At 42.8% G+C, this 12,009-nt stretch overlaps 1 protein-coding gene across 2 annotated transcripts in view; it reads right to left on the reverse strand.

Moving 5' to 3' along the window:
• The window catches only part of SMYD3 (SET and MYND domain containing 3), a 716,238-nt gene that overhangs the window by 16,565 nt on the left and 687,664 nt on the right, over nt 1-12,009 (reverse strand). For both annotated transcript variants that reach the window (XM_065875526.1, XM_065875530.1), the window contains one exon: nt 1,728-1,836. In XM_065875526.1, coding sequence (XP_065731598.1) covers nt 1,728-1,836 — 109 coding nt within the window. The remainder of the gene's footprint in view (nt 1-1,727; nt 1,837-12,009) is intronic.

The following is a 12,009-nucleotide window of genomic DNA, read 5'->3' on the forward strand; positions in this document are numbered from 1 at the left end:
TTCCTCCACGTTGTTTTCCTGTCAGAACATTCACAGAGTAGACCCTCAATGAGTCTTTTCTGCCCAACTGATTTGACTGGTTGACAACCATTAGCCAGACCAGAAAAGAAAAGTTCTCCTGAGACCGCAGGAGCCTTCCAGTGTTCTTCCATCAGTCTGGTAAAGACGTCAGACAAGGCAAAGAGAACAGGAAGCGCTGGCCACCTTCAGCCATCCTAGTGTTCTCCCTGTTGACCATGGGCTGATTTCAGTTAGAGACCAGGAAAAGGCAACAGGGCTAGCAATCAAACCAGCATTAGGGAATCTCACTTGTAAGAATCCCTTAGGCATCTGTTATTTTTCCCATCTAAATGTGGATCAGCCAGCCCCTAGACACTCCCTGAGAGATCCTGATTCAGGGCCCGGGTCTCTCCACTCTTCTGCGGACAAGGGCATCGTGGCCCAGAGGACCCGCGAAAGTGCCAGGTGCTGCCCGTGAAACCCCACACACCAGCTCTCCATAGCCGCCACCAGTGCCTGGACCAGACAAGCACCTGAGTTCTGCCTTTGGAAGCCACGGTTTGGGTGAGGGGGTGCTCTGCCAGGGTGCAAAGGCCAAGACAGCAGAGAGCCCTGGGCCCTAGTGGCAGAGGAGACTCATTGAGAGGGTGAGGACAGGCGTCACTCTTTTTTTTTTTTTGCAGTATGCGGGCCTCTCACTGTTGTGGCCTCTCCAGTTGCGGAGTACAGGCTCCGGACATGCAGGCTCCGCGGCATGTGGGATCTTCCTGGACCGGGGCACGAACTCGCGTCCCCTGCATCAGCAGGCGGACTCCCAACCACTGCGCCACCAGGGAAGCCCAAAATTCACTCTTTAACACTGCATTCCAACACAGACCCAGTTCTCCCCCTTGAGTTTCTCCGCACTTGTTGCTAGCACTGTATTGACCTCTCACCCTCGCTCCCTTCCTCCCTTCTTCCAACAGTGGATACTTGCTAAGTCCCAGACCTCGCAGCCTCCTGGGGGGCGGGGCAGCAGGTATTCCTGCTGCCCTGTGGTGAGTGCTCAGGGGGCAGGGAGGACACAACATTCCAGCTGGGCCTTAAAGGGTCAGTAGAGTTCTGCCGGGCCCAGGGGCTGGGGTCGGGGGAGGGCATATAAGGCAAAGGAGACAGCTTGGAAAGGACCATGCCTGGGCAACGGTGAGCGGCTCAGTGTACACCAGCTCTGTGTGTGTGTGTGTGTGTGTGTGTGTAGGTGGGCGGGGGGAGGCTGGAGGTGACGAGGCTGCAAAGGTGGTCTGCAGACAGGTGGTCAAGGGGCTGGGAATGTGGATTCTGTTCTGTGGGTGGGGAGGCATGGACAAGGGTGGCCTGTCCACGGTGGAGAAGGGCACAGGCGCAGTGGTGTCTGAGGCCAGTGTGCACCAGTTAGTAGGAATTGATTGTTAAATTTTACTGATTCTTGTGAACTGGTTGATTTGACATTGGGAGTTTAAAATCAGCAACGGTGGGCATGTTTATACCAAAGACATCGGCAAACATCACAAATCATTCTTTTTTTTGAAGCTGGTTTTTAACATTTATGGGTACGTGTTTGTGTACAAATACGTGTGTGTGTACATATGTGTGCTTGCACATGTGTATACACACGTGTGTAGAGTTGCTAGAAATCACAAGGAAGAGGCCTAGCAACAACCAGGAAAAGGTATTCCAGGCAGAACTACATGCGATCTTGGCACACTCACCAGCCTCAGATTCTTCATCGCTTGGGGAAACATGCCTTGATGTAACTGCAGTTTGCCAACTTTCATTACCTGCACGCCTCTGACGGGATGGTTTCCTGGGAAAAAAATCCTGGAAGAAAACAAATGGCAAACAGTGTCAGTAGCTCTCACTGGTGCAGTCAGCACAAGTCAGGAGACTATGAAAGTGGGAGCAAATGCTGGGTGTGAATGTCAGTGAGCCACTGAGAAGAATCAGCTCTGCAGCCAGGAGAACGTGATACCGAGGGAAGAAGCACACTATTGGTCTCCTGTTCCCCAGAATGCCTTTTGCATTGGGGAAAAAATGACAGGAGGAATACCTCTCTAATAAACACTAAAAGAAGAGAATCTGGACCTCTGCGTTTATATTTGGTAGGGGGTGTAGGGACCAGGTGCCAATCTTATCCTCCAACCTCCCCCGTGAAGCTCCAACACCCAGGATAGCCTTGGACCAGAAGCTGGCCTCTCAGTGTATAATTGTTAAGTAAATGAATTTTCATTTACTTTCAGGACTCCCCATATAGAAACGCCCACACGCTCCTTTTAACCGCAAAGCTCCCTGAGTCTCAGTGCAGAGTCCATCATTCATCACAGAGTCCACCTTTCTTACAGGCCCCGTGTATTTATTCTGTCATCACTGGACTCTGTTTTTTTGTTTTTGTTTTTAACATCTTTATTGGAGTATAATTGATTTACGACGTTGTGTTAGTTTCTGCTGTATAACAAATTGAATCAGCTATGCGTATACATATATCCCCATATCCCCTCCCTCTTGCATCTCCCTCCCACCCTCATCACAAAGCACCGAGCTGATCTCCCTGTGCTATGCGGCTGCTTCCCACTAGCTGTCTATTTTACATTTGGTAGTGTATATATGTCCATGCCACTCTCTCACTTCGTCCCAGCTTACCCTTCCCCCTCCCCCTGTCCTCAAGTCCATGTCTGCGTCTTTATTCCTGTCCTGCCCTTAGGTTCTTCAGAACCATTTTTTTTTTTTAGATTCCATATATATATATCACTGGACTCTTTGGATTCAGACACCCCATCTGTGTTTGCTACCGTGTTGCATGTAGGAACTCTGTACATACTTGACCTCTTTCATACACAACAGAATAGTACAGGGTGTTGCAGTGGACCGAAGAATGAAAACCCAGGACTATGTTTCAGACCCAGTGTTATTTCAACTCGATTCAACAAGAATGTATTATGTTAGATTCAACAAAATGTGTACAGTTTGGCCCCTCTGCCCCCCACATCCTCTAGCCTGGTAAGTCTCCTGACCTCCGGCTATATGTGCAAGATCGATCCTGAGGCCGGGGGACATACTATACTGTATATATATGATCTTTCCCCTCAAGGCCCAATAATCCCATGAGACACGAGGCAAACATTCATACCACAGTTTAAAAATATCACAGAATAGAGCATGATTTAGTGTCCCGATGAAGCCTATGTTAATTAGTAGATGGCAATGCTCAGTTCAAGTGTGTGGAATGGACTGAGAAAATGATACAGGAGTTATGAAAAGGAGAGTTATGATGATTGGTTGGACCAGGGAAGGTTTCTTGGAAGAGGGTAAGAGGACTTAACCTGGCTCCCCAGGATCTGGGAAGGTTTGTCTTGGTGGGGAGAACGGAAACACATCCAAACTGTTGCATGGCATGAGCGAGGGTGCATTCCAGATGCTTCCCGTCCAGAGAACATAGGTGCCTGCCTGTAGGCCTGAGTCATGACTTATACGGGGCTTACCATGTGCCAAGCACTGTTCCGCTTTTCATTTATGAACTAGTCATGGAACCCACATTTAGGCTCTACTGTGTAATAGAGATGAGGTAGCTTTATCGGGAGAGACATGTATGTTCTCTGATTAGTATACTATCTTCAAACCATTCCCTCTCCCTGAACCTCAACTCTTCCCCACATGAAATGTGATATAGAAACTTTTTTCATTCAGGCTCTTAAAGAAGCGGAAAGCAGTACCTCAGAGAGAGGTATTTAAATTAATAGAAGGTCGGCCATGCTTCTCTTAAAGAACTGAAAAGGGAGGGGAGGGGGGAAACAAAGGGGACACCTGGGTCCTGGATTTTCCGTCGTCTTCTGAGCATGCCAAGAGATCAGTCACTTCACCTCTCCCCCTTACAAAATGAACAGCATTATCTACTTGTGTGGAAAAGATTTTAAGATCCCCAGACAAAAGGCTTAAATATAGGACGCCACTGCCCTGTACTTAATTGCCTTGGACACTTTCCTTGAAAAGCACACCTGCATTTGGAACTTTATTTTATTGCTGTGAATGTGGCATAATTAAATTTAAAGGCCAAAATGTAATTTCATACTAATAATCATTCCATTAAGTGGATGTCTGTCACATCAGTTAGCAGAAGGAAAGAAAATCTTTGGTTCTATGGTGGCAGAGAAAGTGGTGCATAATTACTCCATGAAAGGTACTTGCTCTGGTTGCTTAAAGATATTAAAAAATGAAGTGGAGTTTAATCAGGAGAGGATGAGGAAGTGTCTGGGAGGGGGACTTCCACATAAATATTTACGGAGCAGCCTAACAGCTCTGGCAGGGGTGCTGAGTGTGTGCCTGGGTTGTTTCTGGAGGCCTCCCAGCTGACATATGGAATAAGCATCACGATTACTTGCTGGAATAGCACCCCAAGGAAAACCGGTGAAGCTCACTCCTGCTGGGAGAAGTTCTCTACCCAGGGCGTGGGCTTTCATCAACTTTACCGTGTGTGACAGTGATGAGAGGAGGCCTGCAAGAGGTCTTCAATCACAGACTGTCAGGAATCAAGGCCAGGCTGAGAGCCTGAACCAGAGAAGGAATCAGGGATGCCTGAGGACTGCAAGGACTAAAACAGGAGTCTGAGTGGGAAGGTGTAGTAGCTAGGAGAGGCCAGGTACTGTGCCCAGTGCATAAAGGATGCAAGAAGCCCACGGTGAGTCCCTGCCCTTGCTTAGGATACAGTCTAATTGCAGATATGAAGCAATTGAGCTATGATACAGAGAGGACTGTGAGAGCTGCCAGACCACGGCACAGACAATGGGTGCTCCAGAAGCAGTGGAGACCGCAGTGATCAGGGAGATTCCTTGGAGCAGCAGAGCTCGAGCTGGTTCAGATTGGAAGAGGCGATGGGCTGCTAGGACAGCATGTGGAGCATGGGAAGGGCGGGAGGCTCTGGCAGTGGTACAGGAGGCTGGAGACAAAGGGCCAGTGAATGCATGATCTGACCGGCAGCGAAGGAGAGCGGGAGAGGAGGTGCACCTGAGGCCAGGCTGTGCAGAGGCATCCACGCCCAGCTAGGAGGTTCAGACGTTGCTTGCAGGCAGCTGGGCCCTACAGAGGGGCTGAGGGTGTTTCACCAGAATAGGAAACAGGATAAATTGGAAAAGAGACTCTAGAGGCAGAGAGACCTGAGTCAAGATGTGGTAATGAGAACAGAAAAGAAGGATCTGATGCAAAAAATGGCCTACAGCTGATTCAACAGGACCTGGAGACTTGCTGGGGTCTGGCAGTCAGAGCTGACTCCAAGATTCAGAAATTGAAATGCCGCCACAAAAAACACAAGCAAACTATGTAATAACAAAATCATTCAGCAAGGCATTCTACTTGTTTGGGTGTTATAAATTTTCTTTTCATGGGTACACTGCTAACAATCACGTGGTCCGGGACGCTGGGCCTAGAATGGAAAAAGTGCCCTTGGTGTTTCTGAGGTGAATAAGTGTATAGGAAGAAGGTGTTTAAACAAGCAGAGAAAAGCAGCAGCACACATGCTAGTTTAATTCAGACCCATAAGCACCAAGATCTTGCTGCCCTATTCTACAAGGAGGCTGAGGGTCAGGGAACTGGAATGTCTCAAGTTAAAAGGGGGTAGAGAAAAACATGGCAGGACCTATGTTGGCAGGACCTATGTTGTTGGTCTTGCTGAGGTTCTTCCACGTGATTCAATTACCAATCACATTGCTTCATTACAGGTAGCAGTTTTGACATTTATATGACAGGAAAAAACATTTATTGTTAGGGTTACTTTTTAGAACTGATATAAAATACATCACTGAATTTAAAATGAGAGCTTAACTTGACTGTATAAACTGTATTGTAGAGTAACCAAATAGCTGTAATGTATGAAATTTGGCTGATAAATGTGAATTTTAGCTGATTAATGTGAAATCTAATCCTAATGATGGAATTAGAAAAATCAGCATTTTGCAACTCTTGAAGAATCCATGAAAAAAGTGTCACTAGATGAAATCAGCAGATCAAAGAATGATGGAAAATTTTTAAACGGATAAATCAGGTTGTTGCCATCTGAACCCACTGACCAGTCTCAGCATCACTAAAGTGGGACAGCCAGATATTACATGCTATCTGACATGATGCAATAAGAAGGATTTTACACCACCTATAAAGGATCCTTGCCAAAAAACAAAAACAGAAACAAAGAAACCAAATTTAATCAAGCCCATAAAGTTAAATTCCATTTCATAGGAAAAACAAGTGGTAGAGGAACAAATAAAAGCAGCCAGCAAAATTCGAAATATGGGAAATTCTACAGGACCTTCACCCAGGATCTTCAACAGGTCAATGGCGTGAAAAGAAAAAGATGGCAGGGGAGAAGAACAGTCTAGATTAAAAGAGACTTAAGAGATACAACAGTCAAATGTAATTTGCAGACCTTTTGCATCTTAAAACAACTGTAAAAAGACATTTCTGATTCAATCTAGGAAATTTGAATATGATATGGCATTGTGGGTAAGAAAATGTCCACATTTTTCAGAGGTACAAACTGAAGTATTCATGGATAAAATGATGTAATGACTGAGTTTTGATTTAAATTTCTTCAGCATAATTTCTCTTTCCAGCAATGGTGGGTTACCTTGTTTCAGACCAAACTCTGTGCTAAGAACAAGAAACGTTAGACAAAATATTTATAAAATTCTGTTTGGGGCTTCCCTGGTGGCATAGTGGTTGAGAATCTGCCTGCTAATGCAGGGGACACGGGTTCGAGCCCTGGTCTGGGAGGATCCCACATGCCGCGGAGCAACTAGGCCCGTGAGCCACAACTACTGAGCCTGCTCATCTGGAGCCTATGCTCCGCAACAAGAGAGGCTGCGATAGTGAGAGGCCTGCGCACTGCGATGAAGAGTGGCCCCTGCTTGCCACAACTAGAGAAAGCCCTCACACAGAAACGAAGACGCAACACAGCAAAAATAAATTAATTAATAAACTCCTACCCCCAACATCTTCTTTAAAAAAAAAAAAAATCTGTTTGAAGGTGTCAAAGAATCACAGAGGGATAGGCGTCTGGATGTGGCAAAATGGCAGAAAGAGCAGAAGCTCAAGTAGGTGATCCTTACATTTGTTGCTGCTTTTCCCTTTGCTGATTTGAAAGTAGAGGCAGATAGGCTAAACAGCTGAGCAGAAATTTTGGCAGTCTCAAGGATATGGAGACACAGAACTTGGAGTTCAGGGCTTAGCAAAGATCCGAAGGAGCTCCAGTAAACATCCCCAACTTTCATTTGTGAGCCCCACCAAAGGGCTACAATCCAGGAATAGTGGTAAGCCATAAACAGACTGGCCCTCCCAAAGACTGAATCATTTCAAACCCTGACTGGAGTAAGGTGATCTGTTTCTACCCTGACTGCCAAAAGCAAAAGTAAATTCTCTCTGAAGGAAGATAACATAATCCTGAATCTCAATTATCTCTCTAATTTTTCTATACAATGTCCTGCATTCAGTAAACTTATAACCAGGCATACAAAAAGATAAGAACTGTCTGAAAACCAAGAGAAAAACATAGACAATGAAACAAACCTACAGGTTTGCAGATATTGAGGCTCTAATATATCAATTAAGAAACAAGTATAAAAAGTATGTTTGCAAACTTAATAATAGAAAAGAACTTTAGCAGAAAATTGAAATTATATAAAACAGAACCAATGAAAATTCTAGAACTGAAAAATAGAAAACTGAAATTAAGATCTCAATAGTTTAACATCAGACTTATCACAGCCAAGGAAAGAATTAGAGAACTGGAAGGCAGGTCAAAAGAATATATCAGTTGCAAAACAAAGAGAGATGAGGAAATGGAAAATAAAGGGGAACACAGGTCTCATATAGGTAAACTGGAATCTCAAATGAGAGATGGGAGAGGATGGCAGAAGCAATATCTAAAGCCATAATGGCTGAGAATTTTCAGAAGTAATGAAAGCTAAGAACTGCAAAAAGAATAAAATAATTCAAATAAGGGGAAAAGAGGGGGAAGTAAGGTGAGAGATAAACTACGTGTTGCAAGATCTTGATAATTATTGAAACTGGATAATAGATATATGAAGGTTCATTATATTATTCTATTTTCATGTATGTTTGAAATTTTTCATAATTAAAAAAGCAGGACACTGGATTTTACTTTTTCACCTTCAGAAGTTATGGACTCTGGTAGATAACTGCCCCAAGTTTCAGAAGATTTTGGAATTTTACTTAATTCTAAGTCTTATATAGAAAGGAAATGATACACACAATGAGTGGCATACAGTGGCCTTCCACACTGTCAGGACATCAGATCGACACTACTTGATAGCTAGAAGAACAGCAGATGTAACAGCAGCTCACACTCAGCATTAAGAAGCTTTGCTCTAGGTCTTAAATCAAGTGTAGAAACTCACTGTCAAACACCATGGGTAACTGAGACAAGGAAGCATGAAAAGGCAGATAGAGTCATAGGATGTTCCTTAGGGTCTTTTTGAGTTAAACCAGCTGCTGTATGGAAGTTATTTATGCCTTTGTGGTAGGGTAGCTTTATTTGGAATATGATACATTTTTGTTGTTGTTAGTTAAAAAAAAAAAAAAAAGATCCTAACATTGGGAAACAAAACCAAAGAAAAAAGGACAGACTATACTGGGAACTTCAGAACAAGGAGAACTATTTCTTACCATTTCTTAATTAATTCACACAGTCTGGAGAGGTGCTGCTCTCCAAGTGGGGTGATGAAGCCTTACTTCTCCATTACCTCTACAGCTTGGTTCTGTTGGTGACAGGAGGATCAGGGCCATGAATTCTCACTTGTTTCCAAAAGAAAAAGGTCCTGGCTTCCAGCCTAGATTGAACCCTCACCTCTTGCTCCATCTGTGACATGTGCTGTCAGCCCCACAGCATTGAGAAAGGTGGCTCTGCCACACACACCCCACCTCCTGCCACCTGAGTATAGGAAAAGAAATTCATAGTGCTTCTTATAATCCCACCACACATCACAATGGGATTTTACAGTGTTACATTGAGACTTTGTCTCAATGCAATGAGATTTTTCTTGGGTTTATTTTATGCCATAAAATGAGTAAGCAGGATCATTTCCTTACACAAAGAATGCATTTCTGCCTCTCTTAATTTCCACCAAATAGGTCCTTCACTCACAAGGCAGAGCTTTCTTACGCTCAGAAGTTTGACAATGTATAATTATTTGTATATGATCCATTGTTTGAAAGAATCTCTAAATCAGATAATAAGTACAAGAGAGCTTTTTGTTTATTTTAAATGCTCATGTAATTCAGCCTCTGGAGCAGAGGTTTTATGGTAGATAAATTAGAATGAGGGAGTTTGAGGAGATTTGGATTTAAGACCTGGTTCTTCCAAGCAGTTAGCAGAGTGACCACTTCACATCACAATTAACCTGATGGTAAGAAAACAGATGGGAGAATGTCTGTCTGTCAATCACATATAAACACAAACTAGTATTATTAAGTTTCCAGGGATAGTGGATGTAACGTAATTAGTTGCGACGCGCTTTTACATCCATATTGAGATAAACAATGGGAAAAAAAATCACTCAATTTCGTTGCAAAGTGTAAAAAGATAGCCTAATAGCACCAAAATAGTTATATTCCAACAGCCAAAAGACCCACCTGGATCACCTGTATGTTTGCCTGTTTCTTTTTAAGTGAAAGTTGAATATGTAGCAACACAAAGAGAAGCCTGGTGGGGTCTGGAGAAACTGAGAAGATACTGGCTGAGTAGCCAGGAGCTGCCTCCTTAAGGAAAGACTTATGATGCAGATAGGGTTGTGTCCAATTTTGAACCTAAAAGTTTGAGTTTAGATTTCTTTTTAGAAAAATGAACAGAGAAGACATTGCCCATACTTGTAACTTTCAACTGAGGTGTGCTTAGTTTCATTTAATGTGGATTTGTGCTCAAATTTCCTCATGCTCTTTCCAGACCTGCTCATGTGCTGCGTGGCCCACTGGCAGTTTGGCTAACAGCAGGGAGACATCATAGGCCAGTCCATGCGGTTGGCCTTGCATGCAGCACAGTGGAAAGAACTGGTCAGAATCTTCCAGGCAGGCAGGATGGTACTCCACTGTATGCAAATAGTCCTTTTTAATACTCATAATGGTGAGAGTACTGTCCTTTGTCTGGCTTTTGCCTGTCTCATATCTTACAGCATTTTTTTTTTTTAGGGTGTGGAATATTTAATACTATTTTGAAATATTTCAAAAAGGCCAGCCAGTATGACTGAATTATACGGTAACTATAATTTAGTTATTAAGTCCTTGGGAAAAAATGGCAGTGAGATTTTCATTAGAAAAGTTCCACTTGGGGACTTCCCTGGTGGTCCAGTGGGTAAGACTCCACGCTCCCAATTCAGGGGGCCTGGGTTTGATCCCTGGTCAGGGAACTAGATCCCACATGCATGCCACAACTAAGAGTCTGCGTGCTGCAACTAAGAAGTCCGCCTGCCGCCACTAAAAGATCCTGCATGCTGCAACAACGATCCTGCACACAGCAACTAAGACCTGGCACAGACAAATAAAAATAAATAGTAAAGTTTTAAAAAGTTTCTACCTTAAAAAAAAGAAAAGTTCCACTTGTCCTGTACAAGGTCTATTTGTCCACTTATATGGGCAATAAAAGACACCTCTGAAGTTCTGGATAGGTGCTCTAAATCCCCTAAATATCTGAATACACAGATGATCATATCACTCTGAGATCATTTCCCAAAAAGAAGCCCTTGAGTAGAAATTTTAAATTTATTTTCATAAATTATTTATTCATTTGGGCCTGTTCAGATTTATGAAAACTGTTTTAATGCTGTTTCTGGTAATATGGCAAGCTTAATAGCCATATTGATTATCTCACTGAAAACAATGTAAAATGATAGATAAAATATTTTTAAAAGTAATAACGTGCTGGCAAGATAGTAAAGAACTCTCAGGCCAAAATCTAAATGAAGAGGTACCCTTGAGAAGTAAGCAGGATTGCGAAACCACTGCTATACTGGTGTGCTGAAACCTCTGGCTTCATCTGCTTTTTGGAGCTTGCGGGGCAGAAGAGCAAGCTCAGTGTCTACCCAATGGTGAAGGGTCTAATAGGGAAGCTTCCCCTCTTTCCAATCATGGGAGAAGATTATATTCAAAAGAGTCACAGTAAGGCTGACAGTGAAAGCCAGAAGCCAGTAGAATGATACCTTCAATGTGCCTAGGAAAAATTATTCCTAGTCTAGTATTCTATATCCTCAAAAATATCTTTCAAGAATCAAGATGGAGAGGTAAAGGTTCAAGGTTACTTTTAGAGGTGATGAAAGTGTTCTAGAATTGACTGTGTGGATGGTTGCACACATCTTTGAACATAATAAAAAACCAATGAATTGTACACTTTAAATGGGTAAATTGTATGGTAAGTGAATTAATTATATCTCAACAAAACTTTAACAAAAAGAATGAGACACTAGCACCCACAAAATGAAATACTTAGGTATAAATCTAGCAAAATATATAGAAGATCTATATAAGGAAAACTACAAAACTCTGATGAACAAAATCAGAATAAACGGAAAGATATTCCATGTTCACTGATAGGAAGAGTCAATAATTGTCAAAATGTCAGTTCTTCCCATCTTGATCTATAGATTCAATGCAATCCCAATCAAAATTCTAGCAAGTTATTTTGTGGATGTCAACAAACTGATTCTAAAGTTTTATGGAGAGGCAAAAGACCCAGAATAGCTAGCACAATACTGAAGGAGAAGATTAAAACTGGAGGACTGACACTACCCAACTTCAAGACTTAATGTAAAGCTACAGTAATCAAGACAGTGTGGTACTGTATTTGTGAAAGAAAAGACAAAATGGATCAATGGAACAGAATAGACCCACATAAATACAGTCAACTGATCTTTGACCAAGAAGCAAAGGCAATACAATGGAACAAAGGCAGGTTTTTTTTTTTTAACAAATGTTTCCGGAACAACTGGACATCCATATGCCAAA

This window comes from Phocoena phocoena, chromosome 1, assembly GCF_963924675.1.
Source record: "Phocoena phocoena chromosome 1, mPhoPho1.1, whole genome shotgun sequence".
Lineage (NCBI taxonomy): Eukaryota > Metazoa > Chordata > Mammalia > Artiodactyla > Phocoenidae > Phocoena > Phocoena phocoena.